General features: G+C 41.1%; 1 protein-coding gene across 1 annotated transcript in view; it reads right to left on the bottom strand.

Annotated features, from left to right (window-relative positions):
* lhfpl7 (LHFPL tetraspan subfamily member 7) overlaps positions 1–22,226 on the bottom strand; it is a 125,215-nt gene extending 102,989 nt beyond the window's left edge. The window contains exon 1 of the mRNA XM_082548058.1: positions 21,426–22,226. Coding sequence (XP_082404184.1) covers positions 21,426–21,779 — 354 coding nt within the window. The 5' untranslated portion in view covers positions 21,780–22,226. The remainder of the gene's footprint in view (positions 1–21,425) is intronic.
* Positions 22,227–22,646: the final 420 nt, after the last annotated feature.

The raw sequence follows: 22,646 nt of genomic DNA, 5'->3' as shown, positions 1-22,646 counted from the left end.
GTTTGAACTGGATGACTCAGCCCACATAACCTGTGAGCTGACATATTTGTCTTAAATTACAATTACAAACCTTCCTCAGTTTGCATGTGGCTACTTTCTAACATACTGGACTTCCCATACTGAAGCACATCTAAGCTGTTATTGAGAACTTAAAGAGAGCGTGTGGGCTGGAGCGAAGGCCGTCCTTCAGTGAACCACTCGCACTCATACCCTCAAAAACTCACACAGGCCCAGCTTGTTCTTGCATTTATGCATGATCTGCACTACCCCTGGTCCCAAGTGCACATTTCATAATTCATGCATACAGTACTGTAGCAACTGGAAATGCTACCATATCTGCATCCACCACTCTGCTTCATTTCATCAGCATGTTAGACCGGCCCAGGTTACATTGACATTACACCACATTTCCTGACCCAAAAAAACATCCACCTAAAGGGCAACAACACCCTAATGCAAAGTTTCTCCTATAGTTACGGGGAATTTGTACCACATGTGCATGGAAATGTTGTTAATTCATACACAAAATAAGTGCAAATGCAAAACTGCCACAAATCCTTCAAGACAGGTGCACCGAACAGTTTTGATTTTACTCCAGTGTGTGACACACTTAATTTGCATACATTGCAATCAGCATATTGCCACACAACCATTACTCTGTATAAGAAAATCCTTTATTTAGAGCTTGATGATGGAGAAACACGTGAAGTTATTCTAAGTGAGAATTGTGCTTTGATTGGTCAGTAGGTCTAGAAATGCATTTTACGCTACAAGCCACACTTTACCTTTTCAGAAATGTTCATACAAAACTTGCAGGAGGCACTTAAGAGTCTGGTCTACTTTTTTCACATCACTTCTTTGGTGTCGCTGATTTAGACACAAGGAGAACACAGAAACCCGACACTGAAAGGCTCAGACATCAGAAGATTTGAACTCAGTATTTACTTGCTGTGAATTCACAACCATGGCACTTAAGAGAACAAGAGAACCATGGCACCTACACATAAATAGTAAAAGATTTTCCCTCACGCTTGTAGATAACAACAGAGCATGCAATGTGCTTTTACTCATAACTGAGACATTTAAGTGACTCAGTTATATGTCTCATAGTGTGCTGTAATGCGTTTTATCATTGAGCTTTGAGCCTCACTTTGGTAGAAGCGAGCAGCAGCGAGTGGGCTGAGATGCACCAGTTCTTCTTGATGATTACTGGTTATCCAGATGCATTTTGATAAAATCCATACTGGCTTCTCTCCACTAACACTCAACCCTTCTCATTTCACAAAAACCCTGTGGTAGTACACATGCCCATCACACGTAACCATCTATTTACTCTCGGTCTCATTGATGGTAGTTATGTACAGTGGAAACACCATAGTATTAACACTTTTAAAGATCTTTATCAAGATGGCACTTTCTTAAGTTTGTCAGACCTCTGTTTAGAAACAAATCTTCCAGCTACCCATCTATTTCATTATTTTCAGGCACAGCATTGCACTTCTGCTCTCTTCCCCTCCTACCCTCTTCTTCCAAATGTCCCTTAAACCCAATAAGAAATCAATTATATCTTTAATATATAAACAACTTATGGATTCAGATGTCCATTCAGTGGTTAAAATTAGACGGCTTGGGAGCGGGAGTTAGGAGTAATCTTTTCGGATCAACAATGGGAGAAAGTAGTATCCAGTGTCCGTTATAGTACGTCCTCATCCAGTTCAAGGTATTGTAGAGAGTTTACTATTCGAGGTCTCGTCTGTCTGAGATTTACCCACATGAGGTGGATCAGTGTGAGAGATGTCATGCCACCCCATGTGACTCGGCTCACATGGGGTGGCATGTGACTCAGTGCCCAAGACTCCAAGGCTTCTGGAGTCATATTCAGTTATTCTTTCCAAGGCTCTTGGGACCCAGGTCTGCATGGACCCTTTTTTAGCTATTTTCGGACTTCCAGTTAATACTGTCCTAAGTAACGCTACACACTTCAAAATATTAGCCTTTACATCACTTTTGGCCAGATGTTGTATCTTACTCCTATGGAAATCTTCAAAGCCACGTTCAGTTTATTGTTGGTTTCGAGATGTGATGTAATTTCTTAAATTGCAAAGGATAGGCCTAGCAATAAAGGCCTAATATGGAGAGCTTTATCATATCTGGGGCTCCTTTGTAAACTATTGCAAGTGATTAAACATTTTACCAGCTGATTTATAATTTGGTTTTGGTGTTTTTTGTTTCTTGTTTTTTCATTTTATTTAAGCGTGTGTGTGGGTTTCTGTGTGTACTATTGTATCTGTTCGTGTAAGAAAAAATAACAAATATGTGAGGGAAACAGACTGTATAGTAATTGTACACGACTAATGTATATTTCTCTCAATAATTTATTTATTTATTTTAAATCCATACTGACTTGCAGATGGCTGGCATCAGCAGTTGTGGAAAAGCTGGTGGAACTACTTTACACCTCAAACTTTATTAAAAAAAGAACGCAAAAACAAATTTTCACAATTCATGACCTTTCCTTTAACCCAGGGGTCGGCAACCTTTCTGATGGTGAGTGCCATTTAAAATTTCCTCAGAAGTCAGTGTGCCATATGATTGCATTAGCAATAAATTTAATAACACTCTATATTAACAGTTACACAATATATAGAACCACTTTGTAGAATTATATTTGTTCGCAGATGTTGGCAGCCATCAGCTATTTTGAAACAAAAGAAAGACACTTTTTATCCATAACAAGAACTCATAACAGTAAATGAACTGTACAACAGAAAATACAAAAGCTATTTATGGTCTCCTCACAAGAATGATAAGAAAAATAAACTAAGCCAATATGGCATGTTTGTTAATACAGAGACACACATGTTAATATGATCTGTGGTCTCCCACTCAGAGATACAGGTATCCGAGTGTCCAGCATTCAGACGGCTACCTGAGGACACTCTTCATGTGAGAGAAAATCTGCTCACACAGATATGTAGAGCCAAATATTGTCAATAAGGCCTCTGCAATGTTCTGAAGACAGTTAAACTTGTCAGGTAGTGATGTCCAGCAGGTGAAAATGTAAGCTCCATGAACACGCACAGCTGTGGATTCCAGCTGCTTCGATGCTGCATTAACTGGCATTAACTCAGCCAGTTAATGTGAGACAAATCTAGCTGCTCATTAAAGATTTCTGGTTTGATCAGAAAATAAAACATTGGTCCATACTACGGATTCTAGTCTACGGATGTATCCGTGTATCTCCGTGGTGCTGATGCTGTGCTGAGCGGACAGCTCCTGAAGCTTTTGAAGTGTCGGAATGTGGAAAGCTAACAACATCCCTCTCACCAGTGGGCTAAGTTATTTTTAGCCAATTACAAGTTGAATCTGGTACTTGGGGTTGTTAGCTAAGATACCATCATTGAGAAGAGGCACAACTAATGTGTCTATGTGAGCTAATTTGCGATGTGCACCGCTGGCCCGGCCATTTATTTTTTGATGCACCTTCTCAGATTAATTCACTGCATGTCGTGCCCAGGGGTGGACTGGGACAAAAAAACAGCCCGGGCATTTTCACTACAGACCGGCCCACCGGGTATTAAAGCCATAAAGCCGTTGAATTAAAACAAACGCTGTTGTGACAGTGATGTACACTGTCTTGTTGGTATATGTATGATTTCTATACATTTTACATCAGATGGAAACTTTGGTTGTAAGCTTCAGATAATTATTTAATAACAGCCAGACATTTTAAATGAGAATAAGAAAGTATTTCTTTGTGCCCCCCTTTCCCTGTTAATGCCCTACCTGCCCCCCTGGCAAAACTTTGCTAGACCCGCCCCTACACAGTTACCAGCTGTCAGCTACATAGAAAAGGATCCTGGTGTTATTTGTCTCTCAGAAACAGTTCATAACTTCAACTCATTCATGTCACATAAAAGGAAAACCTGTTTCTCCATCACCTGTTCAGCTCTGATGATTCAGTAAGGACATCTCCTGGTTTCATCTTCATGTTTCCCTCTCACCACATATACAAACCGACATCATGACCAGCAGCTTTTACAGCTGTGGCTCCAGCAAACATCAGCTGATACTAGAAATTAATATTAAATCAATTCTAACAACAGCTGATCAAGCTTAAACCTGCTGCTGTTGTTTAGCGCAACATCTGGCGGTTTCCTCTTTCTGGCGCAAAGTGGGCGATAAACAAACAAGAGAGAAAAGCTGATCAGCTGATCATTGATCGGTTTCATGATTGAAGTAGCAACAGGAGAGGGAGGGGGAGAATGAGAAGAAGAGGCAGCTGCTTTGTGTCTTTTTCATTCTAGCTAAAGTCCGGGACAAACTGCGTCCCCTCTCAGCTCAACACGAAACCCGTAATAATTTCTCTGAATGCGGGACGATTCCGTCTTTTTACGGGATGGTTGGCAACTCTACGAACTAACCTTATGAATTAAATAAAGTTCAACATCAGTAACATCATAGCACCCACCCAGCTGTATAGAAACTCCGTCATGCTAGCTAGAACGCAGTACGAGTTATTGTAACTGACTGTAAAAAGTCAGCACAACGAAAATAAACTCCACCTAAAGTTGGTTTATATCTGACCCAGATAGACTGCAGGTCATAACTTCTTACCTGAAATTCAGTTCACCTAACACTCGGACCGGCGGCCGCCTCGGGTCTCTCCTCGTCCTGCCTCCGATCTCCCTCATCCACGTGCTGGCCTCCACCTCTTGTTAATTTTACCGAATCTGTGGAAGCTCCGCGATGCCACCACCAAACAACTGAGTTATTTTTACACACCGGCCAGCATCTGACCAATCCAACACCTTTCATTGTTTATACCATTACAAAAAAATAATAATAATAATAATCGGGCCACCGAGCAAATGCCTGGTATGCCCGATGGCCAGTCCAGTTATGGCCATGCCATCAGTTAACCCTTCACCCGTGCCTAGGGTTGCCGACCCCTGCTTTAACCTAATTAACACCTTTCGGTTCGAAAGTCAAACCAGCATTTACAGCTCTAATGTTTTAGCTCAGGATGGCGCACTGCTTTTAAATAAGTCAGGAAGTTTCTTTTTCTCACAAATCGGGAAGAAAGTAGATTTCCGCAGGGCTAATAATTAAAATCAGTTGCCAGATCTGGATCGCAGTTGCATCAGTCTAATAAATTATCATCCTCTTGGCAGAAAGAGCATCTGGTGCATGTTAAGAAGCACAGAGGCTGGTCTACAGAAGCTCGTGGGAAGAATGATGTAACTGGACAACAACATGTTACCGAGCTCCTTCATCTTGCACGATGACAGTTTATCGTTACGCAGCAGGTCACTAATTAATCTCACTTCTGATAATGTGCTGTGCCTTGCTGGGCAAATGCTAATAAATGATAAGTGAGCCGAGCTTTGTTCAGGCATTTATTACAGTGACTGGTATGGATGAATTCAAAGATACCCAGAGGTGTTATGTCTTAGAACAAGAGGAGGGAATTTTACAGGAATAATGCGCATTAAAGTCTTTATTAATTGATCCACTGCTGGGAAAAACACCACAAAATCAAGGAATCTTATTCTTGTGGGTGTGGAGGGATTACACTTCTAATCACAAATAGTTTTCAAGTGTAAATTCTACTGTAGCCTTCAGTCTCTGACTCAGACACCGACTTACAAATTCACTTGCATCCAAGTTAGTGTATTGTGCATCCGACTTTCTACTGGGTGCTCCTAGACTCATCCTGTCCCTTCATTCAGTCTCTCTGTGGAGCTGAACATGTCCGCCTTGTTGCTGAGCAGGAAATTAACTTTTACTGAGTGTTTTTTCCTCCTTTTTTACAGCCAGTTTTTGGGGACAAGAACAAAACCCGTGTTATTAGATTATAATGAACCCCAGTAAATATACTTCAGCTGTTGTAATTTAGTCTTGTGAAGTTGATGGTCACAGCCTGTGTATCCAATCAAGTTCACATTGCTTAATGAAGGCATGAGGAATAGCTAATATCTAATCATACTATATAAAAGTGAGTTGTCATAAATGTTTAAAGGTTCTACACATACTTTTTGTAAGAGAGGAAGAAAATTCTACTAGTTAGACATCAAAAAGCTTTTTCTCAGTCCAAAACAGCTGTTTGAGTTTGAGTCCCGACCGATGGCTATTTTTTAAAAATGTCTGATATCTAAGCAGTCGGAGGGATTTTAAAAGTCAGGATTAAAAAAGTTAAAGCTGGAATTCACTGATATTTCCATTTCTATAAGTCTAAATAAGTCTACGTACACATGGGACTTGTGGATTTTCGTCTCAGAAGCGGCACAGCCTGACGGAGATGTTGTGTTCCGGAGCGTTGCTGGATCCCAGGAGCCTTATGTTTTGATGTAGCAGGAATTTGGTAGAAGCGGCGAAAAACTGGAGCAGTAAAACTATTTTAAGACACAGTGGAAAATCACAAAAGTTGCTTCCATCAGACTAATATCTTCTCCTCTTAAAGTCCCTTTTTTCGCTGTGGGATGCCGGTTTTCAGAATAAGTTGCAGGTAGATTTACTGTGTTTCCTAATACCCAGAGCTCATTTTCTTGCGACCCCTGTGCTTTGAGTACTGATGGAGGCCGGCTCACACGGCTACAACTGGCTTCGACGCGTCGAGCCGAGTGAGCCATCATTTATGTTAAAAAATGGAGAAAGGCTCCCTGTTAAATCAATACATAAAGTACCCGCAGGATCCACAGCGAAGGCAGTGGAAGTGACAGGCCGCTTAACAAATGGACGACGGCCTCCCGGAGCCCGCTGACTCAGCACGATCCCCGGCAGAGGAAACACAACTCCCCATCCGTCCCCCTCTCCGATCAGTCAGACAGCTCGCCGTGTCTACCTGCGAACTGCTGATCAGAGGCTCTTAAATATCACCAAAGCAAAGAGTATCATTCATAAGAGAGATGAACTCTCACGCTGCCGACACGTTTGCTGCTGCTGGGAATACAGCCAATATTTGAATAAACATCCCCCGCTTGCTGAAAGAGTATATCACATTTTTGACCACCGGTGGCTTTGGAGTTGCACATCATCGCAGAATGTGTTTTTGCTGTGTCCACCGCTTTGAGAATATCAAATAGCCGACATAAAAAAGCGGCAAAAACGATCATACGCCACAGGTAGCATCCATCCATCAAGGCTGATGAGATCATAAATCCTTCTTCTTCCCAGCCAGACTGATTTCCTCTCCATTTCACCGAGATGGGCATAAGATGCAGATGAACATGCTCGCCTCTCTCCTTCTCATCTGTCCCTAAGCCACCTGTTCTATCCATCATCTAGACAGCTGTTCCTCTGCACTTTCAATTCCTTTCCCCTGTGACGCGCCGACCTTTTGCCCCGGACCGCCTGCCGACACGCTCCCTCTAAAGCTAGGCCGCAGATACTGTTTAAAATGTTGCACCCAGGAGTTTGTAACAAAATCCACAGATTAGACTGGGTTGCTTTGTACAGGCAAAAACACACCTAAGCCATGGAGGTTTTCCCTGAAACAAGTGGAAGAATTTGGCATAGCAGGGACATGTTGGGCCAAACCCACGCACCACAATGCTCCTAATACGTAGTCATGTGGGGACGAAACAAAAGGGGGAAAAAGCAGACACACTTTTTCTGTGTCGCAATCAACAGAAACAATAACACATGAATAATACTGAGATTAAAGATCATGCTGCAAGCATTAATGACTGACTGTCAATGGAGTTGCTATGTTTTGAACCACAGGTACCTGCTGTTACTAACTGCACCATTAACAGATTCCACCAGGAGAACTGTGTGATCGTTAAATTTTTAGCACTACTGTCAAACATATTTAAAAGCTTTCACATTGATTTCCTACCTCCGAGCAAACTGCCGGTTTAAAGGCTTCACAGAAAAGAGTGACAATTAACTTGCAGAGAGCTGGAACTTTCCTGATATGGACAAACATACCTCTTTGTTAATGTGTTTAAAGAATATAAGTAATAAGAAGACTGTACTTTCACCAACTTCTTACAGGCATAAATGGCTTTGCATGACAGTCTTTGGGCACCTGGGCATTCCCTTTTTTATTGTATTGACTGTCAGACTGTTATTTCAGCTGCTGTTCTGTCTACTAATGGTGTTTGGGTTTCAGTTGGGATGCATCCATCGATCAATACATCTGTCTTTTAGCCACATGTTTATTCTTAGACCGATGTTGACTTTTGTAAACAATCCAATCCAAATGTGGGATACGATCTGAATATGGGAACAAGGCACGACAGCGTCTTGCAGTCCTGCATGAAATGGGACACCTGATTGCTCCGGATACGCTGAAAATGCCTCCTGTGCATGTAGGTAGAGGTAGCATTGTAAAAATGTAGAACTGAGTGGTGGTTAGGTTGACATTTTTGGTAATCTTCCTGGGAAAAGATTAAGTGATCCAGGCATGACTAATCAGTAGCAAACTGGACTGTTTACACTGGAGTGTCTGTGAACTTTGCTGGAGTTCAAACACAAAATCAGGATCAGCAGCCTTTGCAAGTCTTCATTTTATTACAAGATTCAAAAACACCAGACACTCAGAGTAAACTCAGCAAAAACTAAGTATTGCACATAAAATCGAATTTACAGCTCCAAAAATATGTTTCCTTATAAATCCATTTTCTCCTGCTTATGAGTTCAGGTTTGCCGGGGGGATCAGATCATTATTGCTCTCACTGTGTGTTTCTATATTTTTATACAAACTACTGTGATTAAATATTGTTGTTTTGTGGTTCTACTTTAGCAAGCAGACGCTGCCTTAAAGCTCTTTATGCTGTTGTCTTTAAGGGTACTCTGATATTTCAGGCTTTGAGTCAGCTGCTAATTAGAAGCCTTTTTCAAACCATCAGAATTGACAAAGTCCATCTTATACCATTCATCTTGTTACTCTTTTATAAGGGTTTTAATCCATAACAGCACCTCAACTACAGTGAAAGAGAAAATGTATTAGACCATCAGCCAAAGTAAGGTTTATGACACAGCTGCCCTAAATCAAGAGTACTGCTAATTACCAAATCATTTTTCATGTTTCTGTAATGGTTAATCCACTAGCATCCACAAGCTGCTTAATCAGAATTATATTTTTGATGCTTAAATATAATTGTTGTTGTTATGTATAAATCTGCTGAAACAGAAAAACAAAAATAGTAAAGTTGGTAGAATAAAAATGAAAGTTGCAAGATTACCAAGTCACAGTTGTTTAATTGCCTTCATGACCAAAGAAAATATTGTTAGTGGTTAAATGTTAGCTTGATTAATTTCTGACTTCTCAGATAAGTCTAGTGTGTTGGCTCAGATTTTGGTATAAAATTTTGAATTCAGTAAGTTCTAGTTTTAAACAAGTTTTTTGAAATATTCTAAAAGTGTTTTCTCATTTCTATAACAGGTGGTCAAAAAATTTGCTAAACACTCTAAGTCCAAAGATTACTTCTAAAATAGTGCTAAAATGCTAATCTGGAAAGAAAAATGATTTGTTTTTATATCAACATTTTGAAATGAAAATGAAAGGAAAAGGGAGAGTAGGATGACAAAATGAAACATTTGAAGTCCTAATATTATCACTTTGGTCGCCATTTTAGTATTTTTTGTTTGGTTGTTTACCCAAAGATAACAGCCTCAGATGCTAAGTGATCAACTAATGCTAACAAGCCTGATTAGCAAACTGCACAGCTGCAATGCACTGACACAGGCATATGCTAATTGGTATCAAGTAACAGAATAACAAAATACACTTCACTCACTACTTCTGCAGCACAAACTTCTTGGTTGTCAGTACAAAAATACTAAAACATTATTTGACAGAAAACCTAATTAAAATTGCTCTGCAAGGTGTCCGGTTTGTGACTTAAATTAGCGCAGATGATAACTCCCTGGCATACCTGTTGTTTAAAGTAGCCACACCTCTTACTTTTAATCTTAATAGTATCTACTTGGATGAGTCATAAAAGATTTACCTGCCCTAAGGATGTCACGAAAACTTAGCTACAGATAACGTGTTATTTGATGCGTTTTAGTTTTAACATGTAACTCAGACAGTAGTGTCTAAAGGAGATCTCTATAAGTCCCCTACTAACTCAAAACTGTAATGTGCATTTTTCTGCAGATGACAATATTATATCCGTTAGTGTTCTATCCTTAAACTTGCCTTTGCAAATCTACAGTGTGCTTTTATTACACTACACAAGCGTCTTATCAAACATAAAATTACCTGCATGGTATTCACAAAGTCAAATACAAGTATCCAGCCTGCAGTATATACACCAATCCCTTATGGTCATAATATTGAAACTTTTTAATTTTATAAATACTTAGGGCTCTATATTGACTAGAGATGGCACGATACCACTTTTTTATGTCCGATACCGATATCATAAATTTGGATATCTGCCGATACCGATATGAATCCGACATAGTGTTTTTTAATCAACAAAACTGTTTTGTTTTTTTTTATATTTTGCTGCATTTTGTATAAGTTCATACTCAAGTTTAAAACAACAACTACACTAAAGCTATTCTGTTATACCTGTATGCAAAAAAAAATATTTCATAGTTCAGCAATACTGATCAATCTAATAAACTTAAACCTACACCATCCTCCCTATTCTGGTATTTTAAAGAGTACTTAGCGTAAATATTAAGCAACCTAACTAATAGGGTTCCAACTCCCAGCAACAACAAAAATAAATAAATAAAAAATAGGGAACCACCCTTCACGCTCCGCCTCATGATGCTTAATCGACGTAATCAACCTTCATTTGATGCAGTGTGAAAAAAAAATGCACAGAAATTAATTTTTTTTCAATATATTAAAATATTAAATAGATTCAACATCTTTCTTCAACAAAATTGCAGACTGCACAGATGGTACCTTCCCAAAGGAAAAAGTACTATAGCTTACTAGGGTATATATATTAGACTTAATAGTTACTATATACAGTAATGGACTTCTATTCATTTTGCATCAAATTAAAACTTTGGGTGTCAGATAATTATTTATTAAAAGCTAGACATTTTAAATGAGAATAAGAAAGAAAAGTATGTCTTTGTGCCCCCCTTTTCCCTGTTAATGCCCAACGGCCCCCCTGGCTAAACTTTGCTAGATCCGCCCCTGCACAGTTACCAGCGTCAGCTACGTAGAAAAAGATCCTCGAGTAGAAAGTAATATTAAATAAATTCTAACAACAGCTTATCAAGCTTAAACGTGCTGCTGTTGTTTATCCGCTGGTTTCCTCTTTCTGGTGCAAAGTGGGCCAAAAACAAACAAGAGAGACGGACTCGCGACAGAAAAGCCGATCAGCTGATCATTAAGCAGTTTCATGATTGAAGTAGCAGCAAGAGAGGGAGGGGGAGAGAAGAGGCACTCGCACCATATATCGTTTGTTAAGCTTAACGCAGGAATGCTTTACAAACATTCAGAGATGGACTTACAAACTTGCTTTACTTCTCTCGGGGATAACTTTGTCGGAGAGGAAATGCCGGGTTACTAGCGAAGCTCCACATGCTACCCAGACCACCGACAGGTCCCGCACGCCACAGCCGCTCTATCACGTGATGCATACTGCTCCGACGTGCTAACGTTCTGAGGCGAGTTACGGCGTGTTGCAAGTTTTGTGAGGTGCTTTCATGATATTTAATGGATCGGATTACATTTTTTATTTTTTCTCCGCTATCCGATCCAGTAATTTAGGTCAGTATCAGACCGATACCGATACGTAATATCGGATCGGTCCATCCCTAATATTGACACCAGATTTATTTATTAAAAGAATAAATTAATTCTTAATTAATGAACATGTATTATGTATCTTCAAGTATAGAAGGGGCCGGCATGCCTACATACAGACATTTAATATGTATATACATAATATATATATGCAATAAAAAGTATGTATACATGCAGATATTTACTACATAAAGACATATATTTCATGCATTTGAAAATGCAATCTCAATGTGCCCACCTGTTTAAAGAAAAATGCAACAATAATACTGACCACTCCAAGAATTGCACTTTTTAGCACTCATGTGTTGGGCGTGGGAATCTGCTTATTTATCTGCTATCTGAGCACTGTGGGGGGGAATGGCCAGTATTTCAAACTTTCCAATGTAGAACATCTCAAATAGCCAATAACTGATATCTGAGCCAAACTTCCCAACCATATATAAATTTAAAAAAAAAACTAATGAAAATCTGAGGATTTTGAGATTGGATTGAGGCAAATGCCTTCGCTCTTTTCCTCTCCGTGCTGTTTACTTGCTGGCATCTTAAGCCTGCTCAAATGTGACTGGTTAACAGAACTGAGACTACAGGACAGAAACCAGAAAGCTTCCATAAATGTTTCCCCCTGCAAACAGATTTTGCATATTTTTATAAAGACATCAAAATTTGTTTATTTTATAGCCATAAAACAAAGCCAGCTTTACACGTAGACAATCAACATGAAAATTCCCTTAAAAACTTTTGTGTTAATTGAACGAGGAATGTGAAACCCCTGACATGGTCCTTTTAAGTGCCTTGTATAGATAACCATCTATAGATAACTGTCAGACCACTGACACATTCCACAAACAGCTCATATCAGAAGCAGACAACAGTGTCTGGCTCAGTTTGATATAAAAGATAAATAACAGGCTGACATATCACCACGCCATTATATACCTCTAACCCATTATCTCATCCAGCAGACATTGTTGTCAAATTGCATTATGTAACCATAAACATAGCAGGAGTTTGGAATAATTTTTAGATCAAACAATGCAAAAAAAAGGCCCACTGTGGCCTTTAAGGGGAGTAAAAATGAGAATCAGGATGCCTTCCAAATGGCCCATTCATCCCCAAATCTATCATCGTAAAATGCTCCTGTGTATACACACTCCCTACCATTAATTTTGTCACCAGGCAAATGGTGGCCTTGAAGTAAACATGCGCTGTATGATAATAAGTCGGCACACCACATTTCACGCAAGACTTGCTGTCAAAAGACCAAACATCTATCTCTCGTTCCAGTTCCAGCTTCTTCTCCTGCTCTACACTTTTTCCATTTTTAAATAAGTCTATTTACATACCTGGAATAACTCAACGTGAACAAGCAGCAAAATACAAAAAGCCACTAATTTATATTTGGGCCGAACCCGTGTCCAAGGCTATGTTTGGCTCGTAAAGCGGTATGCTGTCTGTTTTTTCAGGCAGCATGCTGCCACCACCACCACCACAGAGATGATGTGCAGCTCTGCTCTGAATTTAGCGCCCTGAAAAACACCTCAGCAGATGAGATGGTAGTAAAACACGACTCCTAACATCTCCGGCTCGCACTACCACCTCTGCTTGCACTTTGTACTTATTTCACTTTCTGTCTTGCGGAAGGTAAGCGAGCTGGTGAGGAAGAGACTGAGCTGAAGGTCAGAGGGGAGCAGAGTGGGGAAACGGGCGGTGGCCACAATATTACAGGTCGAATTCCTTTTATGAAGCCAACTGAAAGGAAAGAGAGTTCAGTTTATAAGCGCGAGTGGGGAAAAATGTATGTTAGCGCCTTTTTGGAGGTTGCTGGAGTGCCAGCGTTTGAGTGGGTACCTACTTGTTTTACCAGGTTAGAGCTCGTTTTTCCGCAAGGGAACAACAGGGATTTTTATTCATGTAACTCCCTGGCTCTCTTCTGTTTCACTCTGCTGCCTAATGTCCCTCAGCCATCCCTCCCTTAACCCCTAATTACTGCATCAGTGCTGACATGGACAACCACTGTACATCACATCAATGTCTCTTTTGATCACACTCTGAGAGAATTTCTTTCGCAGCTGCCTCTTTTCATCTCTCGCCGTGCATGTGGAAAACACTGTATGTGCGCATGTGTGTGCGTGTGTATGGCTACAGCACATCACTTTGAGTTGTCTAATCATACTTGTGTGCGTTGCCTCTGTAGAAAGCGCTGCTGCGCATGAAGCTCTAAACAGAATGAGGTCGTGAGGAAAAAGCAGCCAGACAAGTCCGCCTTTTGTCTCTCGTGCAAGCAGAGCAGTGGACTCCCCATGGGAGGGAGGGGGAGATACAACATGTGCATTAGACCCCATAACATCATTTATAACAGGCACACACTTGCACACAAATGGCTTTCACCACAGAGGTTCACCATTAGCATTAAAGCGGAGAGCCTATAAGAGGCAGAGAGGAGAGTGAGAAGCTTTACTGCTACAGTAAATCTAAGGAGCAACTCGAGCCCGCGTCAGGCACCAAATGACAGCTTTCTGTTGAGCAGAGATTTCACAGCCTCTGTGGAGCTCACGTCCCTCGGGAATGTGTGTGTGTGTGTGTGTGTGTGTGTGTGTGTGTGTGTGTGTGTGTGCCACCAGACCTTAAGGCCTCTGTGTGAGGAGGCCAAGTCAAGAGCACAGACCTTTCATTTCTCTCTAATGTTGTTCAGAGAGATAAAGGGCAGACCTTGTCCATCATTCTGTTATTAAGCAGCAGACGAACCGCTGAGTCCCTACCTCAACCTGCTGTCTACCAAGAGCATACCATCACACTGTGCTGCAAAGGACACATTCAGTAAAATAATTCAGAAGAGTGTGCTTGACTTTTATAGTTTAAAATAATCAGTTTAGAGAAATAAAAGTTACTAAATAGGATGTGAATTTAATTTATTTTGACTGAAAAAACTGGGCTGTTTATTAATCTATTCAGAAGCTATCCTCGGAGTAACTGTCATTAAGTTAATTAGAAGTCACACACTGTGTTCTTGATTTAAATCATTTAAATGATGATTTTTTTTAAAAGGCATTAAACAAGATTCTTTTAAAGGGCTCGGACTGACTTGGTTTTTCATTTATTCACGTGTTTCTATCTTTATTGAACTTGCATACAGGAAATAAACACAGAAATCAAGCACTAAGTTACTTTTGAGAGGCCATGCAAACTATATGGAGAAAAAGTACTGCGCCACAGTACACCTACAGGAGCTGCTCAGTCATGAAAACTGTCAGCACACAGTTTCTGTGCAGATCCTAATGCCAGAGAAGGTCTGGAACTCTGCAGTTATTGAGTCAGCAGAGTTTTGGTGACTTTTACACATTATCCATCTCAGTACTCAGTCAGAGAGACAGCCGGAGACCTGACACCCAAGCACTCATTCCTGGTATAATTCCTCGAAGTCCACTTGCATTCCTCTGCCTGTCTGCATGGGTAGTTGGTGTACTGTAATGTAAATTCTCTGCGGATTAATCTGTGTGGTCACAAAAGAAAGGCATGCATGCAGACGTCCACCCTCACCATCTGATGATGAGCTTAGCATATCACGGGGACCCAAGCGGACCCTACAGGATCAGCAGACCCGGAAAGTATCTGGATGTAGTGTTTTCAGTGGGACAAACATTTTGTCACTCATCCAAGTATTTAGAATTTTCTATTCTACCCTTTGCTTTTAAGCAGAAGCCTTAATTTGCTTTGACTCATATCTTCCCCTCTCTGCAGACAAACACAGTTTGGACAGGACAGCAGACTCTGGTATTTCTGTCTGTATCTATAAACCAACCCTCACTCACCAACAGTACACTGAAATTGTGGCAGAAACCTCTATTTTTCCTGTTGACAACTTTGCGCGACGTAATCCACTGCAGATATGGAAATTAATGACAGAGGCCAAAGACAAAAACTGTCTAGCAGCCAGACACAGGATTCATTAGTGAATTTCATTAAATGAGTTATCTATCTACTTAAAACTAGTTCTGGCTCAGTGAGTGATAAAATGAGCATCTAGCATGGTTTTATGCACCACTAGACGTACTTCATAGGTAGCTGGTAATTAGGCATGGTAAAACATCGCCACAATTCATCTTCATGGCATGTGGGGAAGACAACATGGGCCGATTGTTTTGTCTCATTTGTCAGAGGATTTCAATGGAAGCCAATTGCATTTGTTTTTCCACGACCCAGAATCTCTGCTTTGTCATGTTGCCATTTTCTGCACAGAAAAACAAAAGACGAGGACCCACTCAGACATTTTCCAATCAGGCATTCCTGGAGCTTGGCCACTGCTCATTTAGGCTACGAGACGACCTTGACATTCAGTGGGCATGTACTGTAAGAGAGGCCTGAGCACACACGCCACCACAGAGACAGCAAAACACATGCGGTTACAATCCAAGAGCACTCAAACGCACCACCTCCTTGCCCAGACACACATACGTGCAGTTGTGTGTGTGTGTCAGACTGTTGGCTCGCTAATACCGAGGCCCGGCTAATCCAGCGGCAGTGTTCAGTTCCTGCGAAGCAGCTGGAAGCGCATAAGCTGTTAACATGTTAAGGTGAAAATGTTTGCTGGCAGGCACCCTCCTCCTCCTTCACACTTTACCTAGCAGCAGCTCACAGTACACCTCCTCTGACATGTCCAACCTGGCAACCACCACTGCTGCACACACGCTTTCACACTTCCACCGGCTTCTTCAAAGCGACATATATACTCAAGCGTACGCAGATAAGCACGCACGCGGCCGCTGCACTGCATCTGGTGGGATATCACACAAGCAGCAGTAAGATATGGAATAATTTATGTGGAAAACCGCCAGATGTTGCAATAAAAGCTGTGCGTGTTTCCAGCCCTATATTCTATTCTGGAACTCTACTAGAGTAGCGTTGCATGACAGTTAAAAATAAAGAAAGAAACAAAGAAATCTTTACTTATTGTACATATGTCCTTTATGTTGCCCTTCAGTTCATCACTCTCTCTGAAATAAGCCTTTTTAGCTCCTGTTTCGTTGAGGACAGCCTCCCTAAAAGCCCAATTCCCTCTGATTGGCAGGCTCTTTGCAAAAGGTTGACCAGAGTTTGACGTTGAATGCCTCTGTGGATAATTTTAAACAAGAAGAACTCCCACTCTCTAAACTTAGGTTTCACAGAAAGTCAGGCCTTCGGAGATTTGATTTTTTTTTCTAGCCATTTTCATGATGCTTTCAGTAGAAGAAGAATGAGTAGATGTGGTTAAATATTTTGATTATTTGCACCTATTAAACTTAAATACCTTCCTGTAAGTACTAATGACATCACGTAAAACGAGACACTTACAGTAATTGCCATTTTAGTTTCACACGTCAAATGAGAGGCAGCAGATAATTTTCTCACAGTAGTCATGATCGACCACCACAGTCAGCTGGAACCTGGAAGTTTTTGCTTAACCATTCTCCTCATGTCTGTTGTGGCTTTCGCTGTGAAATAGACACAATTAAGGGAGGATGTCCTGCTGCAATCAGTCAGAAATCCTCAGCTGAGCAATCAGCACGCATTAGCAGAATGATGTCATGTCTGTATGAAAAATAAAAGACTGAAGTAATATTTCACCTCAGTTTATATATAGATAGATAGATAGATAGATATGTACACACACACATATATATAATTGCAGACTCTGTTTGCAAAAAACGTTTAAGAGTTAGGCTTTTTTGTCTCAAAGCAAATGTCAATAACTAAGCCGTTTAGCTCCATTCACTGCTATTAGCTGAAAACTGTCTCCTGAAAGCTCTCTTGGCGATTGCATCCAATTTCAGTTCAATGGTATAAATAGCAAGAGAAAAGGCTTCCTGTAGACTAGCAGTATCTCTAGCTGTAGCCTGACTTCGTACTGTGCCTGTAGATGGTGACCAAAAACAGATATCTGTGGGGAGATCACAGCTACAAAAAAATTCAAACAAATATGGATACTGTGAAGTTTTGTCAATGCAGATTGTTCATTTGTTCATTATATTTGGTTTGGTTATTAAAGCAGAGGAAAGATGCCACCATCAGCAGTCCACACAGATCCCATCACCTCTCACACATCCAAGTGGTGAGGGTTTTTGTCATATTACATATACATCAGTTTTCCCCTTTTTCACCATTTATGCCACATGAAATCAGTGCAACATAAGGTTGTGTTTATTTGCCACCCAATTTTACATCTCATAGGAGTTTCTCTCTCTCCCTCTCTCTGTGTGCCTGAATGAAGCCAGAGGCCCTGCCAGTCTGGCCTCCAGCTCTTTTTTTCCTGAGCGCCAGCAGCACTGGAGCTCAGCAGCGCCAAGCAAAGCGAAAAGCTTTTGACAACATGGAGTGACAACAGAAAAGCCCACAGAAACTACAGCACAAGTAGGCCAGCCTTTCAAGGAGCCTCCTCCTCCCCCACCTCTTCCCCTGTCCTGTCCTCATACTCTTCTGGTTCACTCTCACAGCATCCGCAGGGCTCAGAGTGACTTTTCAGAGCAAACCCAGAGCACTGTCTTCCACTCTGATGGATGTAACAGAGCTCAGTGTACGGTGATACTTGCCTGCTTCTATCTAAACAAAGAAAGAGGGGAGCTAGTAGCATGTGGGTGAGTGGCCTGCCCCACCTGTGTACAGTGTTGGCACCCTAAGCACATTCTGGATGTTTTGTTGTTGACAAGCTGAAAATGAAAGGCATCAGAGAAATGATGCACTCATCAGTGAGGAGTGCTGGAATAATAAAGTGGCTCTGAAGAAAACTTAATGGCCCCTTCACCTTTATTAATGGCCATGGGAGCATATCATGCGCTCAGGTTCACCACTGGACTAACACATGTATTTCTGCACAGGGAACGAGCTCCATCAGCCCACACTCACTAACGCACTTGAGGAAGAGCTCATAACCGGGAGGACACTAATTAAAGCAGTGGCAACTGGCTAACTGGCTAAATTGCTGCTGATTTTAGCCAAATGAGCCTTAAATGCAGTTTACCACACTTTAATTCATCTAGGGACACATCTCAGTATAAATGTAATGAAACATACATACAGAGATCCCAATGAGTGATTCCAGTCTTTGCCGTTCACACCTATGCTTCCCCATGAAAAAAAAAACAAGACATTAGACTCTACTCTCCTTTGCAGATGAGCTAGAATCACACAGGCAGCACTTATTAATATCTCCCTTTCAAATGCTAATTCCCCTTCATAAATAAATCATAACTCCAGAGGTGGCTGGTATACTGTAGTTTTCAGTAGGAAGGTGCAGGGCTAAGAGAGGAGGGGGTACAAACAGGATCCCTCCAGAAAGTAATGATATTATACCACAACTTGCATCCCAGATACAAGACTATTACAGGCCAATTGTTTTTGCTATAGCGAGCACATATATTTTCTTTAAAAATATATTGCCCCAGTACAGGCTGAGTATATTCTTGTGTTGGTGCATGGTGAAGCATGTGCAAGACTTTCACATGCAGAACTTCATCAAGCTACAATTTATAGAAATAAATGCTTCACATGTGCACCATTGACAGAGGTCTGCTAAAATCAAATCCACTGTTTGCTCTGACGTATTGTAAAAGACCAATGGCCAGTGGGGAAACTCTCCAGGGGAATCTACAAAGAAAAGGAAGAGTCTCACTGACTGCAATGTGGCAGCTAGAGGGCAACATGACATGTCAATAAAATGAATTGACTTGTAGACAAGACAGGGAAAGTAACCATTGGTAAGTAACAAGGTAGTGTACAGATTTTAAACCGATCTCATTTTTTAGTAAAGTTAATGAAGTGACTGGAGTGGAAGTAGGGAAAATCACTGACTGCCATATAAAGGCGGACTAAATATGTTAGAGGGGTACTTGACAACTGGATATCCACTAGTGACCAACAGTTGAAGTGATGTGCAACCAAATGGATTTATGGACAAGGGTTAACACTCAGCCCCCTCGATGATGTATCACTCAGTCAGTCAGTCACACTGTTGCAATCCAGCCAAAAACAGAACAATAATAACCAGTTATTTTGTTGGAACAATGCCGAAGGAAAGAGCTGTGTTGTAAAGTGAATGTGTGTGCAGTAAAGTGGATGCAAAGAGTATCTGTCATAAGGTAGAGTGGATGTGTCATGCAGTAAAGTAGATATTTGTGTATTAAATTGGATGTGTGCGTGAGGCGATGTAGGTGTGCGATACAGTTGAGTTGGTGCGTCATGCAGTAAAGTGGATTTCTTGCAGTAAAATGGGGATATGTCTAGAGTGGGTGTGTCTTGCATTAAAATGGATGTGTGTGTTCAGGATATGTTGTACAGTAAAGTGGGTGTGTCATGCGGAAAAGTGGATGTTTGTGTATTTAATTGGTTGTGTATAGTAAAGTTTGCGCAGTAAAGTGGGAGCCATGCAGTAAAGTGGGTGTATGTGAAGTAAAGTAGATATGTGTGTGGAAAGGTACATTTGTCATATGGTAAAGTGGGTGTGTCATACAGTAAAGCAGACTTTTTGTATTAAATTGGCTTTATGTGTAGTAAAATGGATATGTTATACAGTAAAGTGGCGAAGTGGATGTTTGTTTATTAAATTGGATTTGTATTTAGTAAAGTATGTGTGCCATATAGTAGAGTGGTTGTCTTATGCACACACACACAGTGAAGTCGATTTCTTCCAGTGAAATAGCTGTGTGTCTTGTAAAGTCAGTGTGCATAGTAAAGTTGACCTGTTGTGCAGTAAAGTGATTGCTCGTTTATTAAATTGGATGTGTGTTTAGTAAAGTGGACGTGTTATATAGTACAGTTGTCACTGCAGTAAAATAGCTCTAGTGAGCGTGTGTAGTAAAGTGGGTGTGACATGCAGTAAAGTGGATTTCTTTCGGTACACTGGCTATGTGTCTGTGTTGTCCAGTAAAGTGGATGTGTGTAATAAAATGGGTGTGTCCAGTAATGAAAAGAGTCACATTTGCACATTGCAAAGTATCACAAAGTAGGGTTGTTTAGTCTGCAGGGTTGTTATTGATGGTGCACAGAGTTGCACAGCTTTAGCATCATACATGTGGTCCACTTTCACAGTTGCTATACCAGGTTCAATTTTATGAAGTGAGACAAAATTGAAATTCCTGCTAGTGGGGAGCCCTGATGAGTGAGCAGCCTGCCAACCTGGTGCCACTTTCACAGCTTTGATGTGTGTCTGGCATGCTGTGCTGCAGATGCTGCTCTGTATGATGCATCGTCCTCCTCACTGAAAAGCACAGCATCATCCCAAATGTGGGCTTTTTTGTGAGGACTGAGTCAGGAGCATCTTAGTCTTATAGTATTGTTCAGTTTACAGTGGCACAAGTGCCTTTTGGAGTCACTACACCTTTGTTCATCTGACAAAATTGATAAAATATGAAGTGACCTTTTTTGAAAGCAGGAAATGATATGTTACAACAAGGAATGTAAACCAGTATGTTCAAAACAAAAACTAGTTTCTGTAAGACCAATTTTTGATTCAAATCTTGTTGTCTAAAATCTGAAGCACTTTTCCTGAATCTTAGATAATCAAACAGATGTAATCCTCTTGCTTTGCTGCTTGGTAATAGGTCTGTATATTCGCATTTATTCTTGGCTGCTTCTTCCATTCAGTACCATATCTTGCCCTACCCACTTGATGCCCCTCATGCTCTCATCCATCCACATGTGACGGTCATGGGTGTGTATAGGTAACTACCTGCCAGGAGCTGGAGGGGATCTCTGCAAATTTGCCTAGTCCCCCGAAGGTGTAGCACCGGTACATGTGATCCAGAGACTCCGAGCAGTGCCACAGCAAGCCGAAGCTCACGGAGTCCTTGTTGTTGTGCTGGTGGTGATGCTGGTTGCTCCTTAGCTGATCCTTAACAATCCAAGCAGGGGATATGAAGCTGAAACTGCAGACGGCGACCAGAACGGAGGACAGGAGCACCCAGAAGCAGCCCACACAGCTGAACATGGTAGCAGCTTGGGGCAGAAAGCCCGGAGACAGAGTGAGATCAATCCCAAACCCTGCTTCTTCTTCTTTCTTCTCCCGGCCCAGGAGCGAATGCATTTGGAGCTCACGCCTTCAAGAGCGGCACTTCAACTTCAGCCTCAGCCTCCTGACCAGCACTACATCAGCAAAAACTAAAACTAAAAAATAATTACAGTCACTGGGCATCCGCAACAGCAGCTGTGAGACTCCCCAAAACATCTGGTCTGGGGGAAAAAGAAAAGAAAAGAAAAAAACACACTAAGAGAATTGTGGTGAGTGATGGTTATACAATAAAGTCAAGTCATCCGCGCCCACACTTATGCTGGTACAAAGCTCAAATCTGACTCTGGAGATGTTTGGCACACCCAACACTGGATGCGCAGCTGTCATAGCAGTGCAGGTGGAGGACTTCACCAACTCAGAGACCAGACATTTGCTGCAGCCGCCGCTCTCCTCCGATACTCCCTGCGCCTCAACACGGGAAGCTCCGGACTTTTCAGGACGAGTCCGCGTGAACGGCGTCGAGCTACCGCAGGTTAATAGGGAGACTTCCGGTTAAGACTTTCAAAGTCAGGCTTAGAAAAGAGGCGACAAAGTTTGAGGCGGTCGTACAGATTTTATTTTGTAATGAATTAATAATTGTATTTATTGTAAAGCAATAAATTATTTTAAACAGTTCAAACTAAAAGGGTGCTACACGATATTTAAACATTTAATTATTCACTATGGTGAATGACTTACACAGAGCCTGTTGAAAAAAGGTACCCCAAAGGATGGTATCTTAAGGTATGCTATATTAGTTGGAAAATGTAGTGTTTTTGGACATTAAGCAGGGATTACATGTGAAAATGTGTGGTTACATTATTTATTTATTCATTTATGTGTATTTTATAAATATCCAAACTTTATAGAAGGGTACAAAACATCGTACGTCAAACACCATAT

The sequence above is a fragment of the Aulonocara stuartgranti genome, assembly GCF_965226115.1.
Source record: "Aulonocara stuartgranti genome assembly, chromosome: 10".
In the NCBI taxonomy this organism is placed as follows: Eukaryota; Metazoa; Chordata; class Actinopteri; order Cichliformes; family Cichlidae; genus Aulonocara; species Aulonocara stuartgranti.
Note: the sequence above shows the minus strand (reverse complement) of the source record. Positions and strands in the feature narration are given on the sequence as shown.